The sequence below is a fragment of the Meriones unguiculatus genome, chromosome 1 (genome assembly GCF_030254825.1).
Source record: "Meriones unguiculatus strain TT.TT164.6M chromosome 1, Bangor_MerUng_6.1, whole genome shotgun sequence".
Taxonomy (NCBI): Eukaryota; Metazoa; Chordata; class Mammalia; order Rodentia; family Muridae; genus Meriones; species Meriones unguiculatus.
Window position 1 is genome coordinate 61640644 of NC_083349.1, and position 22969 is coordinate 61663612.

Here is a 22969-nt window from a genome sequence, read left to right on the forward strand (position 1 = left end):
GGATAAAATGAAAGTGGATTGTGAGGTGTGTACACAAATCTGAGCTGAGGCGGGAGATGACTGGCTCTCCTCGTGCTTCTCAGAGAAAGGGACACACAGGTGCAGTTGCGTCACCACCACCTAATAATAGCAAAGCAGCTTTCCAACAAGGCTTCTTCCGCCCAGAGTGGTTTATGAGACTGGAGCGAAAGGGAATTAAAACAAAAGGAAACACAAGACCTTTTCTGCCCCAGGTGGTAAGTGGGTCAGGGTGGATACCACCCGGAACCCAGCGTCTGTTAATAGCTCCCGAGCTGTTTGGAGAGTTGGGCATGTCTGTCCGCCAGCCAAGTGGTGTTGGGGGATCCTGAGTGGCCCCAAAGGAAAGACTCAGCAGCAGCAGCGTGTGAAGGCTCATTGTTCCCCTTACGGCTTTGTGAAAGTCCCCCGTAAGCTGATAAGTGAGGACCATTTCCTTTACCCATATGTACAAAACCTACAGCTCCCTTTGTGTTCCCTGGCAGAACAAACCTACGTTCACTAAAGACAACGATATCAGTAGCTTGATAGACATTGTTCTGAAAACAAAACAAAACAAAAAACGCTAGCCAGTGCAGCAGGGTAAGAAAAGTAAATAGAGAGCTTATGGTCCTGATAGAAACAGAGCTGGATTCTCAGCCAAGAGGACAGAGTACTTCCGGCTGTGTGGCTGGGTATGGCTGGTCAGTGACCATGACTAGTCATGGAGCTTGGGGGGGAGCCATGGTTGCCCAGAGACTGAGACTTGAGCACAGCCTCAAGAAGCTTCCTGAACAGTCCTTTGCAGGCAAAGGCTCCGTTCCCAGTCTCATATGTGCACAACATGAACCTCGAGGAAGAACTTGTTGAAGAAAGGCAGGGAAGACAGAGGGAAAGAGCGGGGGAAAGGTAGGACTAGAGTGCAGGGACCAGTGCCTGTGTAGAGAAAGCGAGTGGTTTTGGGCACTGTGGTAGAGAGGCAGGACTGACGGAGGCTGAGGTAAAAGGCGGGGCCTTCTTCTCTGAAGGCCAAAGGTACATAGGAGGTGGAAGGGGCCACTAAAGAGGCAGAAGTTGGCTTGGAGATTGTGGGCGATGTAAGACAGAGCAAGGGTGGGGCTGAGCCAGCCTGTGGGCCCTGTCCCTAGCCTGTGGCTGTCCTGTAGGCAGGTGCAGGAGCCCTCTCTGGGGGCGGGTACTATAGCTTTCTTAGTTAGGCTAACGGCAGTGTGGCCCATCCCCCTTTCTCAGGCTCCACCATCATGGCTGAACGGGGTGGCCCATCTCTCCCCTGCTCACCTGCCTCCACTCCAGCCTCACCCAGTGCCCTGGGCAGCCGCCTCTCTGACCCCCTGCTCAGCACCTGCAGTTCTGGGCCTCTGGGTGGCTCTGCTGGTGGTGAGTACCAGGCCCTGTGGTTGGGTCAATGCTTCTCTCCTCACTCCGCAGAGAGGGCAGTGTAGCCTTTGCTAGGGCTAGGGCTGCCAGCTCACCGGGGGCCTTTTACTCTCTTTAGAAAACAAACCCACCTTTAATCGTTTTTAACTTTTGAGTGTGTGCATGTTTGTTGATGCGTGAATGTGGGCAGTGCCCGTTGAGGCTTAGAGGGTGTGCTGCGTCCCCCAGCTGCAGTTATAGGTGCTTGGGAGCTAACTGACTCGGGTTCAGCTAACAGGCAGCTGAACTCCAGTCCTCCGGAAGAGCAGCAAGCCTCTCAACTGTTAACGGAGCTCTCCATTGTTGAAGCTGTGGCTTTAAAAAAAAAAAAAAAAGATTTGTGCGTGCGTGCGTGCGTGCGTGCGTGCGTGCGTGCGTGCGTGCGTGCGTGCGTGTGTGTGTGTGTGTGTGGTGGTAGTGGGTTTTGTGGCTGTGTAAGCATGAGTGCCCGTGGAGCCCAGAAGAGGGCACTGATCCTCCAGGGGACTTTTTGTTTTTTGAGACAGGGTTTCTCTGTGTAGCCCTGGCTGTCCTGGAACTCTCTCTGTAGAGCAGGCTGGCCTCTCAGACTCAGCTGCCTGGCTCTGCCTCCCAAGTACCCGGACTAAAGTGCACCAGGGGGCTTTTTGATATGCACATAGGGGGTGCTAAAGGTTAGGAGGGTCACGCCTTGAAAGACTTGGGAAGTCCTTTTCCCCCCTCTTTCCCCCTTTCCTCTTATTACGCTCCTGGTCTGGGGCTGTGTGGCCCAGAGCTCTGCTTCTTCCTTAGGCAGGAAGGCGGGCTGTCAGTGTGAACAGGTGGCTCTCCACAGTGGAGGGAGAGTGAGCCCAGGGCCGCCTTTCTCCTGTGAGAAGGCCCTGTGCTGGGTCACATCTTGTTTTGATTAGTGCTTTTGCTCCCAGGGACAGCCCCCAACTCACCTGTGAGCCTGCCCGAGTCACCAGTCACCCCAGGTACGGGCCAGTGGAGCGATGAGTGCACCATTTGCTATGAACACGCGGTGGACACGGTCATCTACACGTGTGGCCACATGTGCCTCTGCTACTCCTGTGGCCTGCGCCTCAAGAAGGCCCTGCACGCCTGCTGCCCCATCTGCCGTCGCCCCATCAAGGACATCATCAAGACCTACCGAAGCTCCTAGCCCACTGCAGAGCCCCACCCTGCACGCCCACTTTTACAGACTCCAGCTAAGGGCAAAGCCAACAGGGTCCCTTCCTTCTCCATTTTGCAAATTCTTCCTCCTTTTCCATTAAACATGGGAAACCAAGGTCCCTGAAGGTTTGGGCTGAGAGGGTCTGAGGCAGGGAGGTTGGGGCACAGGTAGTACATAATGAATGGAGGAGAGAGGAGGAGGCTAGCCCACAATCTCTCTCCTCTTTACCCAGATTTCTGCAAGCTGAGGGGCTGAGGTAGAGTCTTAGGTTGTATAGCCCACGTGGCTCCTTGGAGAGAGTTGTTCAGCGGACACGTAGCTAGCTTCCCCTGGGCAGCCGGGGAGGAGACTTCGGGCCATGGTCTCGTTCTCCTTACCCAGAGCAGGTAAACAGACGGGCTGCCGATTCCAGGCCCCAGGCCCTGGACCTCGTGTCAACAGCTGTGTGCAGGGTCTCTCCTTGCCATAACCTGCACCAATCATCTCACTGGTGCCACGCCCAGGGTGCCCTTCAGTGTAGGCTGACACGGGCCTTCCTGCCATCAGGGTCTCCAAAGAACAGGTCTCCAGCCACACGCAAGGCCTCATCTCAGTGTCAGACTTGGCCTGGGCGGATCCTCCCATCATGTGCCCAGGAGGGACAGGGGACCTCCGTGTGGTGGGGGTTTCCTGGCCTATGGACAGCCCTTATCCTTATTTTAATTTATTTATTTATTTGGTTTATGAGTTTTATGGGTTAATTCTAACCTGGGGGCCCCTGAAATGCTACTCTTGCCAGGTGAGGGGCAGCAGAGAGTAGCCACTTGGTTTCTCTCCCCTCCCCCGACCCCAGGCCCTAACACAAGGCCCGTGGGCAGTCCTGCCAGCCCTGAGGTGGAACTCAGGGCTGGAGGTCTCCCAGGAGGTTGATGAGCCTCTCTTGGTTGGGGAACCACCCACATCACTTGTGCTCTTCCTCTCTGGGTGGGCGCTTCCTTAGCTTGGTTGTTTCGAGGGCATCCATTCTCTAGAACTCCACCACCTCTATACAGATAGGGAAAGTTCTGGAAGGTTGGGGAAAGTTATTGACACATGGGCCAGAGACCAGAATGGAGACCCTTATTAGAAAAGGGAGGATGGATCCTGAAGGCCAGGACCCTAGTCCTGAGAAGGGAGTGTCCATCCCTCTCAGGTTGTGGCCTCTGTAGCCCTACCTGCCTGTCCTGGGTTACTGTGGCCTAGATTCCCCCAGCCTTTCTGATGGCTGGTTTTATTACCATCAGAGGTGGCTTCTGCCTTGACAGACAGGACCTGAGGCTGTGTCCTGGCCACTGGCCAGTGGTCACCCCCACCCAAGCCCCAGCTTCCCCTGTGTAAAGTGGTTTTGGGGTGGAGCACTTTCCATGTCGTTCCTGGGAGTTCTTAGGGGGATGTACTGGGGAGGCGTTGAGAATGTCAGGGTGGGCCTCTGCCTGCTCTGGCTTTGCAGGGATTAGGGCCACCCTCGGTCTTGCCTCTTCAGTCACTGGCCCTGGTAGACCCCTTCTGTGGGAGCAGGCTGGAGCTGATAGGTTGCCCCGTCCAGTTGGGGCCTCGTCTAGAGGTGAGAGAAGTGCTAGTGCAGAGCCGCCTGGCTGGAGGCGGGAAAAGAAGCCATCGCCCATTCTGCTAGTGCAGAGGTAGCACAGCCTCCTTTGTGAACTGGGTCACTGTGTTTGTGAATAAAGGTGATTTCGTACCAGCCTGAGGGCTGTGGTGTGCGTCTGGAGGTTGGGGGACCGGTGTGTGAGAACACCTGAGTGATTAGGGGTAGCCCCCTAAGCCCCAAAGGACCTGTGACAGGGAAGCCTTGGAGTCAGGCTTCGGAGCATAGTGTGGGGCTGAGACAGTGGGGTCCATAATACTAGGCAAGACTTTGAAGTTGAGAAGCTGCCCCTCTTCTGGTGTCCCCAGGACTTTGGTGACATAGGGTACCAAGGGAAGCCACAGTCATGCTATGCTGTTTCCTCTCCGGCCAGAGTTCCTGTGGGGTGAGTATCGCCACCTGGAGACTAATAGGGGAATGACAAGTCAAGCCTGTGGCTGGGATGGGGAAGAGGTGAGTAGCCTGGTCTACACACGATGTTAGAACTGTGCACATTTGGCAGGGCCAGGCCTCAGAGACCTGGGATGTGCCTGCCTACACCTTTGCCTGGGAGGAGGCTTTGGCCACCTAGTCCTAGCCTGCCTTTGAACTGACCTCAGGTCCATTTTTCCCTCCTTACTAGAGATCAGCCCAGTAAGGACCAAGAGTCTAGCTTTGGCTACTCCAGGAAAGCCACCTGCAGGTAGGAAAGGCTTGGAGCAGCCTGTGAAAACTGACCTCGCCTCCTCCATCCCACCCCCTGGAGTAGGCTGATGTTTGGACTGGTAGAACTTGCTAGCCAACTGAATGGGTCAGTGGGGCCTAGAAAGAATCACCTGATTCCGTTCAGTTAAAAAGGCCAAAAACTTTATTTAGTTTTTAGGGAAATACAAGATGCCTGTAAACATAAACAAAATATGAAAGAAAACAACCCAAAATTTAAAAGACTAGAAGCATGCCAAGACAGATCATTTCTACAGACCAAAGAGTCCCCCATCAGAGTGATAAAGGACACCCGCAAAGCAGCAGGCCAAGGGGGCTGGGTCCCTCCCCAATGACGCCGCCTGTTTGTGGTGAGACGTATAAAAACAACCCACTGCTAGAATTATGAGAAACATGGAGATAGTTTAGCACCACTGAGGGTTCTGGAGATATGTCAGCACTTGCACCGACCCCTACCGCATCCAATGTCCTTGTGGCAGTTTCTCTGCTGAGGTGAGGAGGGAAGAAGCTGGGGGAGGGGCTCCTGCTGATCCCGGGAAGCAGGCTGGGGCAGAGTGGACACTACGATGAAGTTCCTGTGACATCCACCTGCTCATTCTCACCAGTCCACATACCCACACTGCAGGGGGTGGGGTCACTCACATCTGCCTTAGGAGTTACTTCCCAGACCCCTCAAGAACTGGTGTTGCAGGGGACAAATTATAAATCTAAGAATGGCAGCTGTACACCCTTTGAAGTAAACTCAAAAGCAGTGTGCCTCGGTAGAAGCCACTAGAAAACAAGGCATTGGCCAGGATGTTGGTGTGCTCACCTCAGCTGATTGGCAGCAGGAGGCCAGCTCGGCAGTTAGAACCACAGGTTCCGTTACAGACTTGGGAATAAATGTCCTAAGCCAACAGGAAAAGTGAGGTCACCTGCCTCCTGGGCAGGCCTGGGCTCTTAAGTTCTAGTGTGGGGATGCTGGGTCCCTACCGTGTGGCCTGTATGGTCAGTGGTCTCTAATGTGTTTAGTCTGACAAAACACACTGGGCAAAGACTACCGGGAATCTGGGATATGGCTTTAAGCCTTCTGGGAAAGGGCCTCCAAACCCAGACTGGCTGTGGCTCGCAGCACCTCTTCCTTAAGATGATCCGTGCTAACTGGAAGCCCAGCTGCGGCCCAGTGAGTGAGTTTTCTCTGGCTGGACTCTTGGCTGGTGAGAACAACAATCCCTGTAAAACCCGTCGTTTTCAAACTCCAAGAACAGACTCCTTCCTGCTCCAAACACAGTACAACTCCAAACTCTCTCTCTCAGCCTTCCCACACCTTCTCTGCCTAAAAGACATCTCTGGAAGCCTCCGTCCAGTATGGGGACGGTAAGCCCCAGTAATTCCAAACGTGCGTACTCATCTTGCCAACGTGCCTCCCACTAGCTTTCCAACATGCCAGATCCATCCTTTTGCACCAACACAGTTCTCTCACATTTCCAAAGACACAGCCCATTGCCCAGAATGAGACTTGGAGTAAGGCAGGGATTTTCAGCACAGGGGCCCCGCCCTAAGGCCACTGAATCCTAGGACTGTGATGGGGGAGGAATTCTGTCAAGATCTCTTGAGATTTAGACAGGATTGGGGAGGGGGGGGTTGTCACATGCCAATTCCTTGTAGCCAGGTTAGAATCAAGGCTTTGGAAAGACCCTTCTATTTGGTCTACAAGCACCACTGAGCCCACTTTGTGGCCTGAGGGCCCCAGATGTCCTAGATGCACAGAACAAAGCAGTAGTTAAAAGCAGAGCTAAGGTCACTGACCTTGTCCTCTCACTAGCTGAGCTTGGGAAATGCAGGGACATGAGACTGACCCAAGTGGGACTTAGCCAGCAAAGCTCAGAAGGTCCTGAGGAGCCCTCCACACTCTCAGGAAGCACTGTAAGGCTTGCAGGGGAGATTCTAATACCCCAGGACATGTAGGGTGCAGGTGGGTGCCCTGATTTAACCGCTCGACGCTTCCAGACTCAATAGTATCTCCTCCATGTCTTCAGCTTGGTGCCCGGGACAATGGCCTGGGCTGCTTCTGTTAGCTGTTAATGCCAGTGTGAGTTTCCAACTAAATAATAAAATAATTACAAAAACAAAAAGACACATTGCACTCTCCAGCCAGAATCGTGTGAATGGCACACATACCTGCTGCCAGAGCTGCGAGTCCCTTGGGACCTGCCCAATGACAAGGACTAGTTCAACGGAGACCGCCTGCCCGGTATTTATTTTCTCTAACCCCATGCTATTTAGTTCAAGTGGGAAATAACCACCAGTCTCTCTCACACACACACAGGCACGCATGTAATTTCCATGCACATAGAAATTACCACCACCACTACACACATACACACACAAACGCACACACGCTATCTCAGCCCTCAAAAAAGCGAGGGAATCTTAATTGGTTAGTGACGTGAACTGTTGTCTTTCCAGAGAGCTGCACGGATTTTCTAATTGATCAGCTATGCAGCCATATCTGTTCCTAGCGAGAGACCCCAGAGGGGCCGGGACCCTCTCCCCATCTGAATAGAAATTCACACAAGGTGGTGGGAGCAGCAGGCCTACAGTACTATATAAAGAGACACACCAGCAAGGCTGCGCCGAGCCCCGCAACCTGCCCTCACCCCCAAGAAGACGTGCTATCCCACCACTTCCCTTGCTGCATGTGAAAGCAGGCTGGTGTGTACCTGTCAAGGGGGTTTCTGCTATCAGAAGCAGGGCTTGTGCCTGTTGGCCAAGTCACTGAGATGAACGGGTGGCCGGGACTCAGCCCCAGGCCACCTGCAGGCCTGTAGGAATTGGATCTCACTGGGTATGAAGGGCTTAAAGCACCTGCCCTCCAAATGGGTTTGCTTACAGTCAGGATTCCTGTCTGTAAGGTGAACTGAGGTTCCATAGTTTTAGAAAGACTCATGCATACATCCAAAGCATTGTAGCCCACACATGGGGAGGCTGGGGCGAGAGGGCTGCTGGGAATCTCTTCCAGGACGGGTCTCTCGGAGCAGCTGGCTGCAAAACAATGGGCATGAAGACAGGAGTGGATACCTCATTCTGCTCTGGGGACTAGGCCCAGGAGGTCAAGAGCACCGTGCCATTTCCCCAGCTCTTCCTTCTAGGTGGAAAACACCAGGTGGCTCCCCTTTCTTCATGCCAGGGGGTGGGGGTGGAGATAGACAGCTGGCCTGCCTGGAGATCAAGCTCCCCACCCACCCATGTACTCCACAGTGCTGGCTCCTCCCAGCAGCCCCAGCCATCCTCTGCAGGCAGATCCAACAGGGTCCACTCTGTCCCACATCCCTCTTGGTAATATTGCACGTTTCCTGTCTCAGGGTGTTTTCATTTTCCATTGAGAATGCAAGGTATTTGGAGTGAACAGGGGAAGTGAGTAACCTTAAAGAAACCATATATTAGTCAAACCTAGAAGAAATTGGGGTGATTTCACCTGGTCCCCCCTTCTAAAAACAGAACACTACAACTTAAATAGCTTACGTCTGCTCTGCAAGTACTAATCACATGAACGTAAAGTTTGACTGAAATTCCCTTGTCCTCTTTTCCTTAGATGATAAAAGTAGTAATATGCCTTTGCTGAGGAAAGCGATGGATATAAATACCAGTAAAATATGCTGCTCTAACATCTCAAAGTGACTAAATGATTCTATATAATGCCTTCGTCCATTTAGGAGTGAGAAAGGGAAACCCTCAGGGCCAGGCTGGGGGTGGAAGATGTGAGGCCCTGCACACAGAAACTCCCACACACACATTGTGAAGGGAGCCCCCAGGGCAAACGGGAGACCAGCTGGTGGGCACTCCCATCAGCTTCCTCCCGCTGCCCCCCCACCCCCGTGAGAACACAGAGAGGCCAGGCAGTGTCGTCAGGCCTGCCAGAGATAAAGAAGGAGAAGGTTTGAAGACTTCCCTCCACCCCTGGAATAGAAGGAAAGGGTCTTTGAAAGACAGACAAAGCACCACACGCTGCATCTTCGGGCATTATATAAACCTCAATAATGACCTCAGAAGGGCTCATTATGATTAAAGTTGCAGTATACAGCAATACAATGTCATTTCACATTTTCAATCATAATAGAAAACTAAGTTTGGACTTTGCTGAGATTCCTTTTTTTTTTTTTCCTTTTAGTCCGATCTGGTTTTCCTCCAGATGGATCAGAGCCCCAGGCCCTGTCCTTCTTCCACTGCTGCCACAGTCCGTCCAGTATCACAAAGCAGCTCATTAGCTCTAAGGAAAAGCCCTCTTGCCCGGGCAGGGCTAGGATCCAGGGACACAAGGCCTGGCATGCACCCTTCTTGTTTCAAGTATTCTTTGGGCTTGCAGGGTTTGTGCTGTGCCCTGACAGGCTGGTGGTGAGGCACCTTGGCTATCACTACTTGTTGCCCAAGTCTACGTACTGACACTAGGTGGCAACATTCCCCACTTTCCCCAGATGCCTGAGCAACTCCCAGCCATCCCTGGGGCTGGATGTTACAATGTAAACACAATAAACTAAAGGGGCGGGAGAGGAACACAGTATTAACGCAATGCGGGAACCTGCCATTAACTGGGCGATTTGGGGAAAGCCATTTCCTCTCCGTGGGTTGAAGTAACAAGAAAGGATGGGACTTCTAAGGTCCCTTCCAGTCCCACTGGGCCTGTGACTACAACACTGGGAGTTGGGAGAGGGTCTTTGGGATGCAGATGGAAGGATGTGAATGCAGAGGGCAGGGCAGGTAGGAAAGGCAGGCTCTGGGGATCCCGGTGGTCCAGTCCAACTGAGATGCTCTGTGCCTGGCGGGCGCACTAGTCATCGCGAGCTGGCTCAGTGCAGACATCTGAGGAGCGAGGCTGTGGGCTATCCCCTGGCAGACAGCTATGCGGAAGGTCCTTTCACCTGACAGTCATTCTACTTTTAAATTTTATTTTAAATAGTCATAAATTACTTTTTCTTCTTTTAATAAATATGTGCTGTTTTAAAATGAGAAGAGTATATACTGCATCTTTAAGTAATGCACTTTGCTCTCCGAGTTTCTTTCCATTTCACCTTAAAGTGCACTAATTAAGAAATAATGAACCACTTCTTTATCATTATTGTTCAAAAGTACAAATAATATCATGAAGACACCTACCCACTACCGTTAGTACTGCAATCTAGCAGATTAACTCAACATCCTGCTCTATTTAATACTGTCCAGCAGAAGAAAATAACTAATTTCAATTTTAAACAGACTCATGAACACAGAAAAGGAGATAGAACAATATTACCACAGGGCCTTTGACAGGGGAGGCTAGCGGTTTGTATCTGCGCGTGGGCGGGTCATAGGCTTGGAGATCCAGAAGGTTAGGGTTGGGAGCTGAAGGCAGACCTGCCTAGGAGGAGGGGGGAGAGGCGTGCTTCCTCCCACGTCTCCTGGAACCAGCAGCCCTCGGTCAGGGGAGATGCTGGCAGCTCAGCCACAGGCTGTGAGGCAGGATCTGTCCCAAATCAAGGCACGTGTGGAATCCACTCCCAGCTCGAGGGGAATCCTTGGAGGAAGCACGCTGTGGTTCTCTCCGGAGGGTCCCCCCTGAAATGTCCAATATTGAATCACAACCCAAAGCAGAGAACTGCAGCAAACTCCATTCCTTTGCTTCTCTGTTCCCTGGGGCATTGCCCTTGGGAACACAGGGTTGGTTCCTGGCTTTGGAGTCCATCTTCTTGGGCACTTGTAGCATTGCCAGAAGGCTAAGGGGCCCAGTGGGTGGCGTCTGCTCCAGGCCAACCCAGCCAGAGTCCCTTCTGCCCAGGGTTGGTGGCGACTGACTTTCCTACAGTAAGGCTTTCTTTGGGCCCTGCCCAGGTTGGAGAAAATGTGCAGGAGGAGGCATAATAGTCACCCAGCAGCCTGGCTTCTGACAGTGCCCCTTTCCCTCTTGGGCAGGAACCCAAACACTTTGTTTCATGGAGTCTGGGACCTGGCCATAGCGGGCCCCAAATTCCCTGGTGAGGCGCCATGCTTGGGCACTGCGCACACAGTGGAAACCTAAACAAACAACTTGGCTTATGGAAAGGCAAAAAACGTTAAACCAAAATCCAAATAAAACATCCCTCCCCGGAATTCAACAGAAAACCCCACCCACCCCTGCTTCTCTGCTTTGTGAGGCTGAGCCCCTCGGGCCCCTGAACAACTTCTAAAACAAACCCCAAACCAAACGCCTGATATAACCTCCCATCCAATAACCCTTCCCCAAACAGGCAAAAGGAACTGCCTACCCAGAAACCCTCAGGCAATCTCTAGAGTATGAGGAGCCTGGCATCCTCTAGGTCGGCTCCCACACTGTCCTCTGAGTGCCCCACAGAGAGCAGGCTCTCACGGCAAGGCCAGGGCGGCACAGCAAAAGGAAGTGGTCCTTGTTGGCATCTGGGAACTCTTAACTACCAAACATAGGCTGTGGCCTGGCCCCAGAAAGGGCTGAGCTCTTCGGCGACACTGCCAAGCCCTCGAGCTGGTGGCCTTCCAGGACCCCCACCAGTGGTCAGCGGTGGACTAGAAACCAGCACAATCTCAGAACACATCATTAGGACAACATAAAGGTGACTTCCAGAGGTGAAGCCAGCCACTGGAGTGGCTGAGCAGCGGCAGGACCCTGGACACAGCTCACCTCATGACATCTTTTCCACATCTGCAGCAAAGGCACGATCAGGCTTTCCCCACATGGCCTGTACTAAATGGCAATACAGTCCATCAGCAAAGTCATCAGTGTGCACGCAGGGGTCCTGGGCCCAGGATGTGCCTGCTATTCCCTTTCTCCTAAGTCTACACACCCATCACATCCTCCCTTCCAGCTAGAGGTTGTGCTGGGGTGGGGGTTACATATTCTGCAGGGTTCAATGCTGTCATCCCCCTCCCCCCTCCCATTTTGCCCTTCCCCTTGTCTGCACGCCACAGCTCATCCCGCGGCAGCCGGAGCGGCGCGCTGAGTCTGGAAGGGCTCCCTGCTCTGCTAGTTCTTCTTCTCAAGGTAGTTGGAGGGTACCCAGCCCTTGAAGGGCTTCACCTCATCCAGGATCTGGCAGTACCACCAGCCATTGGGGTTCCTCTCCAGCACCTCCATGGACACCCCCTCCTGGAAGCCCGCGGTCTCTTCGTCACCCTCATAGTCTGCGATAGAGATGTATAGATCTTTGAGGTTGTTGTGGATGAACTGAGACTTCTCAATGGGCTTAGGGCGCACTGGGGAGACCGGGATGCCGTTGCGCTGGGCAGGCAGCAGGGGCGATTCCGAGCCCTGGCTGGCAGCCCGCTCTGCCAAGCGGCCCTTGGCCTCGGCGGCTGCTGACCGTGCGGTGCTAAAGGAGGAGTTCCTGCGGACACCCCTAAGGCTGTCCGTGGCCGTCAGTGACTCATTCCTACGCAGGGCACAGGACAGGTTGTTGTCCTTGGGTGGTGGAGACACAAACACAGACTGAGGCCTGACGGCTACTTGCCGTACCCCATTCCTCATCTTCACCGCTGTGGTGCCCGAGGTCTTGCCGAAGCCCCCGGGGGGCTTAGAGGGGATGGGTGGGGTGGCCCTCTTGTTCTGGTTCACAGTGTTCAGTGCTTGTACCCGCTTCTCGATCTTTTCCAGGCTGTCTGACTTGCCCTCGTTCTGAGAGCTCTTTACTGTGTCTGGCTCTCTGTCAGCGGTGTCAGGTTGCTGGTTCTCCTCGGGCACCAAGTAGTGGGAGGGAGCCCAGCCCTCCAGCTCCCCAAACCTCACATACCACCAGCCGCTTTCCGCCTTTTCCAGCACGTGCACTTCCACGCCCGCGGGAAAGCTGATCTCTGAGTCCTGGACCTTCTGATAGGCGCTACAGGTCACAAAGGTGATGCCTCGCCCTTCCCATTCCTTCTTGGGAACGCAGGAGGGAGTGGCGGCTGGGAGGGGGGTGATGTCCGCAGAGCCTCTCCGGGACCCCTCAGAGGCCGTCTGCGGGGGCAGCTCTGAGTCCTCACTCCTAGAACCCTTGAGGCCCCCCCGGAGCTGGCCTGTGGGCCTCAGCTGGCGCCGTAAGGAGCTAATGTCCATCTTCTCCTGGCTTTGAGACTCGGCTCGGTTCAGGACTGGCTTTGGTCGGACCGATGGCTTGGCTCGGGTGCAGGAGGCCAGCCCGGCCTTCATATCGGCGTCTTTCTTGGTCCCGACCTTGGGGGTGCCACGGATGCCTGCATCTGAGGCGGAGCGAGGCTTCAGGTCACCATTGTTCTTGGACAAGGAGGAAGAAGAGGAGGAGGAAGAGCAGGTGGTGCCGATGGTGATGGAGGAGGAGAAAGAGACGTTGGACTGGTTCTTCCCCAGTTCTGCCTGGGCATTCTTCTCTGCCTTGAGCTTGAGGAGTGATGATGATTTGGGAGAACCTGACTTGGGGGAGTTTTTCATGGCAAGAGACAGTGAGGAGCTTCCGGGGGAGTCACTGTCCCCAGAGGAGCACCTGGCAGACAGGGTGTCTTCCGTGTGAGGCCTGAAGCCCTCGTTCTCGTAGATCGTCTCCTCTTCCAGGGCCACATCCTCACAAGACTCGCCCACCTTGAAGCGGGCCCGCTGCAGGGAGGAGGCAGGCGAGGACCTTCGGGGCTGGGCAGGACGCCTGTCCCCGGAGCCTCTGTCCTCTGTGGGCTCTTCACTCAGCTCAGGCTCCGAGTCAAAGCCAAAGGCAGGGATATCATACTCAGGCTCCTCATACTTAAACTTCAGTGGGGAGTCCTGGCTCTCACAGGCCCCTGCTGGGTTCTCCTCGGTCTCCTTGGGTTTGCTGGGGGGTGCGGGCGGCGGCACCTTGGGCCGGGTCAGAGTGCTAGTTCTGCGGCTCAGGTTGGGCTTCTTGCGCTTATCGATGTACGACGCAGGGGCCCAGCCCTCCTTCTCCCCGATCTGCACGTACCACCAACCACCTGAGTTCTTGTCAATGACCTGGGGAGAGAGGGGCAGGCCAGTGAGTTTCAGGGGTCTCTGGGTCCCTACAATGTCCCAGCCTGGTTTTATAGACACAGCAAACCGAGCCCATGGGGCAGTCAGTGGCAGGCTAGATTCAAACCCCAGTCCTGGTCGTGAGGCTCCCACCCTCCTTGTTTCCTGGCTCCCTGAGTCTGTGCCAGTAACTTGGTGGAGGGGGCTTCCACTATAGACCTCCATGACGCTCCCCAGATGTACTACATTGTTCCTAACCCCTCATAAAAAGTAACTTTCGAAGGATCCATATGCATACAGAACCAGTGTTCTATCATTCCTCTCCTCTACCCATGCCAAGCATCCCTCGAAAGGGCCCTCAGGTGTGCATGGGAAGAGGCAGACAAATCAAGCGGAGACCAGATCCTCCCAGGCTCCACAAAAATCTCAACAAGATCTCATCAGGACAAGAGATTTCTTGTCGCAAAAGAAGGACAAAATATTGTCCTTTGCTCTCTGGGTGCGTGCATACGTGTGTATCCTTCCAAATAAAACATTCCCGATGAAGCCAACTGTTGCATCCTGGAAGTCCACAGGCCCTCACCAGCACTTCATTTCAAGGCTCTCCGTGCTCTGCCCGGCCTATGTCTTGGGCCATGCCACTATGGGCAAGCTGAAGGCAGAAACCCAAGTCCTGGGCTTTAGCCCTGGTTGTGGCCCTGTCTAGGCAAGCACTCATGGCTGGGAGGCTCCTTTCTGTTACCCGCCCCGCCTGACCCTCTTGCCAAGAGAGACATATTATAAAATATGGAACACAGGTCCTCAGCCAGGAGAAGGCTCACCTCTGCCTTCTGTCCACCCCGAAAGCTGATCCCGTCAGAAATGCAAGACTGGAACTCGGCAATGGTGTAGTATTCCACCTCAACAGAAGGGGGCTCTGGTGGCTTTGGCAGCTGGAACCCCTACAGCAGAAACAAGCAGAAGCAGTGAGCAAGTCCAACTAATCAGAGCAGGGCCAAGGCCAAGGACGGGTGCCCACTGGCTCCCCAGGTGCTTGTGGTCTTCACTGCCAGCTGGGTGGCAGCTGCACTGCAGGCAGCTATTACGGTTCAGAGCTCCCCCCCAGGAGGTTTCACATAGCACTGTTTGAGCTATTGGGATGCTCCCTATCGATGCCTCAATAGTTGCGTCCCAAGGTGGAAAGCTAAAGACAGAAGAATCATTCTAACAAGGCAGGGACCCCGCCATTTCCTAAGTCTAAGGGTGGGTCCTCAGCCAGGTGGGCAGCTGCTGGAGATGAGGGACAGTATAGGGTTGGGGGAGGAGCCCTTGGGAGGGGGTCGGCTTGTTGGTACCCTGAACAGCACGCAGAGCCCTGTCTCAGTAGGCAGGCAGACTACCCCAGAGCTCCTATATGCCTTTTAGATGCTGGCGCTTTTCTCATAGTGATATTCAAGGACACTTTGAACAGTTGGCCCATGACCTGTAAGCCACATTTAAAAAAAAAAAACAAAAAAAAAAAACAGCCATTTGCCATGCACCTACTGGCTGCTGCTCTGAGGCAGCCAGTATAAGGGACAGGAACAGCCAGCCTGGTGGGCTGCAACTACAACATGCTGTACTCCTGGCTTCGCCTTGTCATTTTTCTTCTTCCTATAGTCAGGGTTAACACAAGCAACTGAAAAGGCAAGTGGGGAGGGAAGGGGCGGCTATGACGTGGAAGGACCCAGCCCACTCTGTGCCTCGGTTTCCTCTTCTGTAAAACAGAGCTAAGAAAGGGGTCGTGAAGATGATTTCTGCGATAATGTAATAAATTCCGATCCAGGGTGGAGGGATGCAGGGACAGTTGAACAAATCCAGAGGTCAATACCTCCGGAACCCTGTCTCCTCCTTTACCCTTCAAGGCTGAGCTACCTGTCTTCTGCTCTAAGCAGAGCTGTCTTGGGTCACACTGAGTGAGAGATGGGAGAAAGATGGTTTGGCGTGTGTGAATCAGCAAACTTTCCCTGCCCCTGTGCCTGGAGATACAGCCACACATGGAAGCAGGCACAGCCAGCCTAGCTTCATTCCCTCCCTACCCTGACAGGGTAGGGTTCAGCTGAGCCTAACTGGAACCAGCATCCCTGCCTCGGCGAGCTTGCATTTGTAAGTGTGGAAGGAATGACTGTTTTTGCCAAAGTCAAGTCTGCCCAAAAATAATTAGCTGCAGCTCAACAGGAGAAATGGAGACTTCATTGTTCAGTTGCAAAAAACCAGGGGAAAAAGGGATAGAAATTTCATTTGGACTAATAGCTAGGTCACAAAATACTTATGGCCAGAGGCCACATCTTCCAATGTATGGAGGCCCCCAACTCCCACGGATGGGCCACTGGAGTAACATGCAGCCAGGCATGATTTAGAGATCCATCCTATGTAGAGCGCCAGATAGTGGCACTAACATCCAGGAGTCCACACAGGAAAGGAAGCCCTGGCTGCATGTCCTGAGTAAGCACCATTGCCTCCCATCCTCACGGCAGACCTAGGAGGTGGCCAGTACTCTTCTTCCCTCTCAGAAGAGGAAACTGAGAAATTCGGAGGGTAGGTGACTTACAAAGGGTCTTTCTTTGTTCTTGTGTCAGAAACAGAATCTATGCCAGGCTCCAGTATCCCTTTCCAGGGATGCCAGGGATGGTACCTCCAAGGCTTTGCGCATGCTGAGCAAACACTCTACTGAGCCACACCCTGGCCCCAGCAGCTTGTCTCCACACGACATCACACTGTTCGCTGACCCACTCCCTTATGCTTTAACTGTCCCCTGCCCCATCCCATGACAGGCCTCTCAGTCTGTCACCAACATTGCTGTTTCCCAAGCTCCCAATCACATATCTCCCTGCCTGAGCTGTCAGTTACCAGTCACTCATTCACGAGCCAGGGACCTCAGCAGCATCAGCCCTCCATGAGCCAGATCCTGCAATGCACTCTCCTTTTTGAAGGATAAGCAGTGGTCTGCTTTTCCCCTCTAGGCTGTGAAGCCCACCACATTCACTGGGCAATCCTGAGAAAGTTGTAAGACTTTTGGGCCAGCATGGCTAGAAGCCCCATTTCTAGGCCCTGGCAATGCCCCAGTGGACACTCCTGCTGGCCAGTCTAAATGTTTATGTCTGCCAGTGCAGCGGCCGGGGTGGATTGATTTAGCCTTGGAGTGCCATGCATTTCCGATTATAAACTGTCTGGCTATGCTCCAGGGAGGCCTGGGATCTGCAGGCTCCTGTCCCTGTCCCCAGCGTTGTAAAGATGGCAACCCCAACCAACCCTTGGGCCATAGGCTCTGCCTTAACAGTGTCAAGCTAGTAAGGGTGCTGCAGTCACCCCAGAAAAGGAACAAAGACTGTTCACGTACCAGGCTGGATTCTCTGCGTGGGGGCGGTCTTGTCCTCAGATTTGGGGAGCCTGAAAGAAGAGCCACAGCTTTAAGACTCCCCGTGGACAGTACCTACACCTGCCCTCCCTGGGAATGGGGGTGGGGGTCTACTCAGATCCTTGAAACTTCATGATTTGGTCCCATAACTACGAACGACCCTGTATTCTAAGTCACCATAGGCCTGAAGAGAGCTTTAGGCTTCTTTGCCTGTTCTTTAGAAGGACCCACAAACCCCCTGAGACTACAGGGAGTTTCAAAGGCTGCATGAGTTTATCAAATTTTCAGTAGAAGCAGGAGCCACATCTATTTCTTGCTCACTAGTCCTAAGTCCTCTGAATGTAGCACAAGGCTAGAAGAAAGTCCTGCCCAATGAATATTCCTCTAAGTACCAGGGAGCTAACAATAAAGTGCTAAATATTAAAAAAAAACAAAACCCAAAACAAAACCCAAAACATCTTTCCTCTAGATTATTGGCTGGGCACAAACAGAAATTGTCCCCACCCCCACCCCATAATACCAAATGTGTTGCTGGTTCAGAGGTGTGTGTGGCGGGTGAGGAGAGGCAGGTTTTAGTAATTGATAATGTATGCAGGTGGGGGATGGGCACGTGTGCCACGGCTTTGGGGAGTCACTTTCTAAAGCCTTTCTGGAGAGAAAAGATGTCACTTCCTGCTCTTGGGGGTCTGTCCCTTTGCTAAAGAGCCACCCCTGATTCCTTCTCAGGGAGAGGGAGGCCAGCAGCCTGCTTCCTCTTGCAGCACATCTTCAGAGCAGTAGCTTACAGGGACACAACCACTCCCTCTTCACTCTTGTGTCAGCTGACATTCACAACTCAGGCTGTAGCTCAGGGTAAAAATGACAGGGAGACCCTGACTAGTCCCTGGATTCCCCTGCGCCATGCCTGCCCACTCTATGGGGGCTCTGTAGGGAGAAACTGGGGGCTTCCTGGTGCTTACTGATCTGGGCCCTCTGCGGGGCAATCCTGGCCACGGCTGGGGAGCCCTGGGCCAGCTTGGATGTAGTCCTCTCGGGGATGCCCAAGGCGCTGCCATTGGAGGCATTGCAGAGGATGGGTAGGCTGATCTCCTTCTTGGTGATGGGGGCTTCTGATCCCTCGCCGTCAGTGGGGGCCTCCTTATCTCCAGATGCCTTCTTGTTGAGCAGGTTGCTGATCTCCATGATGTTCCCAATGATCTCCACTGGACCTGCCAGGTTCTTCTTCCGGGTCGGCAGGTCATCCTTGGCCTTCTTCAGATAGGACGCTGGTGCCCAGCCCTCTTTGCCTAGATATCTGTGAGAGGAAGGACCACAGCATCATTAAGGCCATCGTTTCTGGCTTCCCTTCCAAGCCCAGGCTTCAGTTTCCACCTGACCTTGCCTAGCCCAGCCGTCTGTTTCATGCTCGGCTAGAGGCTTGGCAGTTCCACCGTCCCATAGGAAACTGGAGCTGGGACCAATGGGAAAGATACTAGACACTGAGCTATCACTCTCAGACAAAAGCAGGACCTAATTATTGTTCTGCCCCAAAGGTAGACTTCATGATGGCCTGCTACTTTTTGACCCAAGAAGCTGAGGGCAGTTCTAGAGAGATGTGGAGTGCGGGTAGAGTACAAAAATCACATTCCTATAGAAAGGGAAGTGTGACCAGACAGGAAAGAGGTAAGCACAGGTCCTGGCTGTGTTATCTTGTTCGGCTTTTTTCTGCAAGATACAGGGGTGCGGCTGCTAAAATGGATCCAAAAGGACAGATACAGAAGGACTTGAGACCAAAGAAGGTTCTCTATTGTTGAGTGTGGTGGCATAGGCCTAAAATCCCAGCGGTCAGACGACCGAGGCAGGAGGATTAGAAGTTCTAGGCCAGATCAGGAAATCAACTACTTTGGGATTAGATTTAAGGCCTTCGCAACAGGAGGAGGTTCATGCCTGGCACTGTGAACCTGGTGATAAGCCCCTAGGGGAACCTACCAAATCAGTGGTTCTTAATGCTGCAGCCCTTTAATCCAGTTCCTCATGCTGTGGTGACCCCCAACCGTAAAACTATTTTTGTTGCTACTTTATAACTGCAATTTCGCTGCTTTAATATATTGTAATGTAACTATCTGTGTTTTCTGATGATCGCAGATAGTCTTCCATCCCAAAGGAACCACAGGTTGAGAACCACTGAGCTCAAAGAAGCTTTTTTCTAAGTATTTATCTTTAGCAGAGTGCAGTGGCACACACCTGTGATCCCAGCACTCAGCGAGGCAGAGGCAGATAGATTTCTGTGAGTTCGAGGCCAGCTAGCCAAGACTACACAGAGAAACCCTGTCTTGAAACACACACACACACACACACACACACACACACACACACACACACTAGTGTTACCCCCAACCTTGGCCAGAGAAGCTTCTCTCTGAGGTGGTCAGCAGCAGTTTATGCAGAAACTTGTAACTGGTTTTAATGATTTTAATGCTAAGAATTATTGACTATTGAATGTGCTGTCTGTAATGTTATTATTAAAAAAGCATGAGGTTTATTAGGACCTGAAGAGAGAGAGAGAAAAGGGAAGTGGTGCCCCAAGAGAGAGAGAGAAAGTAAGAGAGGAGAGTAAGAGAGAGAGAGGGCCAGTATAAGAGAGTGAGAGAGAGACCACGTGTCGGGGTCATCCCTTTAAGGGGCAAGGTAACCACGCCTTCCAGGTGTGGACACCTGGCCGGCGACACATGATAACATCATAAACTGCTGAGTAACCCAGGAGCAGGTCGTGTTCCAAAATACTAACACTGTCCTACGTGGGATATCTGCATCGCTACAGCTCTTACTATATCACTGCAGGCTCTCAGGTAACGTCACAAAAGAAGGCGTGAGAAGAATGAGAGAGCCGGAGAGTGGGGCAGCACTGGGAAATGCTGTCTTCTAGATGTGACTCTGCTGTTGCACCCATGAACTCACAGTGGCTGCGTTACCTGAGCAAGATCAAGGCAACAAGATCAATAAACATGACAGCACTAGTTCAACCCAGTGGGGAGAGGAAGGGGAAGTGTTGGGGTGCCTTCGGAGAGTAGAAAGGGGGGACACAGATATGGTAAAAATAGAGGGTTTACATGTACAAGCGTCGAAGACTGATAATTCTGTTTTTTATTTTTAAGCTCTAGGTTGGCCTGGGCTAAAGCACCAGGGTTTAAGCCTTAGCACTTCACAAACAAGCATGGAGGCACGCACCCACATAGGCAGGGGATCAGAAGTTCAAGGCCACCCTCAGTTACATAGGCTAGCCTGGGTACAAGAGAGCTTGTGTCAAAAGACGGCAACAGCCACAACAACAAGGAGAGGGTGGGGAGGTGGCCAGCACCTAATGGGGGAGGGTTTGAGTGCTGCAGGAGGGACAGCAGACAGATCCGGTTCACAGAGTGAGCCCACAAACGGAACCTTTCAATGCTGTGAGCCAAAACCAAACTAGCCAATAGGTGAGGTGATGACAATTAGGAAAAGCAAGTGAGATCTGGCCTCTCATCATTCAGTAAAAAGACAGAATAAAAAAAAAAACAGGCACAGTGGCTGAGGCAGGAGGACTCAAGTCACACCAGCTTAGGTTACATGGGAGTACCAGGCCAGCCAGGACTGTATACAAGACTACAAGATTGTGTTTTTAAAAAAAATGTCATGTTTATGTAGTCTTGAAGGTTGAAAAAGCCTGTCTTTGCTTGTTTGTTTGTTTGTTTTTTTAGGACGGGTTTCTCTGTGTAGCCTTAGCTGTCCTGGGCTCCCTCTGTAGACCATGCTGGCTTTGAGCTCCCAGAGATTTGCCTGCTTCTGCCTCCCAAGGCGCCACCATCACCATTGATGGAAAAAACCTAACTGGGGCTACAAATACAGAAGCATAAATGCACATGAAAGCGCATGACTGGATAAAATTCAAACCATTGTTAGGGCAAAACTGAGCCAAAAGCTCATAAACAAAGGCTGAAGGCAAATGACAGGGCTGACTTAATTGTTGATGGTTCCTTAACTTTTAAAAACAAATCCCCTCTCTTCCTCCACATGGTGTTAAGCCTTTACCCAAATCCACAGGGAGCTTGCTTCCGGGCCCAGCACTGGCTGGCCAGTGCTTCCAACTCTAGGTTGCAATGTCCCCATCTGCTCCCTGGGACACAGCTGGCTCTTCAGACTGGCTCTTACAGACCAGATGTCTGACAACCCCCCACTGCCCTTCCTGATGTGACCTTGATCTGGGAGTGTGTTAGGTAAGAGAAAAGGAACATAGAGGTTCGGACAGGAGGTCACGTCACTGAGAGGCACACACAGGTTGTGCCCAGCTTACTTGTTCCTTGGAAGGCAGACATTACTGAACTGAGGTTGGCTCCTGATGTAATGGGTACCCATAAGCAAGGGTGGAGAGGAACACTGAGGAACAGCAAGTGTCTGACCTTGCTATGGTAGTAGCTAAAGCTCAGAGAAGTTAGCAGAGGGGCCCGAGGAAAAGCGTGTCACACCAGGCCTAGAGCCTGAGGTTTTTGAAACTCAGAAAAAGACCTTGCTGGTATCTTGTTATGTGAAAGTAGAAGAAGAATAGGGATGGGGTTTCGGGGTAATAGTCAGGCCCACACACAGCCTGGGGTGTCCCATTTCACAAAGCTCTGTTCCAGGCTTTGTGTTACAGGATACAGCAGGCAGCATGGGGTCAGGGGGTGGCTGTGTGTCTGTGACGTATGACACCAGGGGTGGCTGTGTGTCTGTGATGTATGACACCAGGGGTGGCTGTGTGTCTGGGCCCAACGTCCCCATGGCTGTTCCCCAGCTCTGTAGAACTGACTCCAGAGGGATGCAGGCTGTAGAGGGAATGTGGAGGAGACAGGGAGAGAGGGAAAGAGGGAAGGAGAGAGAGGGAGAGGGAACGAGAATAAGACGGAAAGGGGGGAGAGACTAAGGCTGGGGGAGGAAAAGAAAGACAGGAAATGAGGATCAACACACAGCTTGGAATGTTGGGAAATAGCATGTTTAAGGAGGTATCTGGCAGCCTTCTTAAGGTAGAACAGAATCACTAGGGTCCTTCTCAATTCAAGTCCTCACTGGCTGGAAAGGACCAAGCTGTAGGGACAGTAGCTGACTAGAAGTTGCCCAGAGTGACGCTTTTCATCTATTCATTGTCATAACACACACACACACACACACACACACACACACTCACTCTCTCTCCCAGACAAACAAACAGAAACCCCCACACTATAAAAGGCAGCTGTGGTGATCACTTTGGCCACCAGCCTGCAGGCCTTTCCATATCAGGCTTGATGGATTTGCAGGCTGGTTCCAGCTTTCATTGCTCAGAGAACATAAAAGACCAGGGGTGGCTGCTTGGGTTAACACATGTGTAAGTAAACAGCCCCACGCCACATAACAGTATAGAAAGGTACACCTCAGTCCCCCAGGGCGCCAGGGCAAGGGTGGCAGGGACTTCAGTTCACACTAAGGCTGCAGCCCGGACTAACCTGTAAGGCCTCCCAGCTCGGCCGTGCTCTCAGCCACTTAGCCAGGCCTGCTTAATGTGCACATTGGTGGATCACAGGGGCCTTTTGAAAAGGGCCGAAGTGAGTCTGGGGGTGTGGTGAACCGAGGCAGCTCATAGAGGGGACTATTCTGTTAGCTGGGTTGCAAGCAGAAGAGAGAGAAGCTGAGCAAATTCCCCGCAGCTGAACTGCCCCAAAGGAACTTTCTGAACACAAACCCATTTAAGGCAGGTCTAGGGTTGGTAACAGCAGA

At 52.7% G+C, this 22969-nt stretch overlaps 2 protein-coding genes across 6 annotated transcripts in view; one reads left to right on the plus strand and one right to left on the minus strand.

Annotated features, from left to right (window-relative positions):
* The window catches only part of Neurl1 (neuralized E3 ubiquitin protein ligase 1), a 76129-nt gene extending 71819 nt beyond the window's left edge, over positions 1-4310 (plus strand). For both annotated transcript variants that reach the window (XM_060390844.1, XM_021640225.2), the window contains exons 5-6: positions 1249-1395; positions 2340-4310. In XM_060390844.1, the coding sequence (XP_060246827.1) occupies positions 1249-1395; positions 2340-2578 (386 nt within the window). In that variant the 3' untranslated portion in view covers positions 2579-4310. The remainder of the gene's footprint in view (positions 1-1248; positions 1396-2339) is intronic.
* Positions 4311-5043: 733 nt separating this feature from the next.
* Positions 5044-22969, minus strand: part of Sh3pxd2a (SH3 and PX domains 2A) — a 204687-nt gene continuing 186761 nt past the window's right edge. For all 4 annotated transcript variants that reach the window (XM_021640215.2, XM_021640216.2, XM_021640217.2 and 1 more), the window contains 4 exons: positions 18187-18521; positions 17210-17259; positions 14673-14792; positions 5044-13854 (listed from right to left, as the gene is read on the minus strand). In XM_021640215.2, the coding sequence (XP_021495890.1) occupies positions 11905-13854; positions 14673-14792; positions 17210-17259; positions 18187-18521 (2455 nt within the window). In that variant the 3' untranslated portion in view covers positions 5044-11904. The remainder of the gene's footprint in view (positions 13855-14672; positions 14793-17209; positions 17260-18186; positions 18522-22969) is intronic.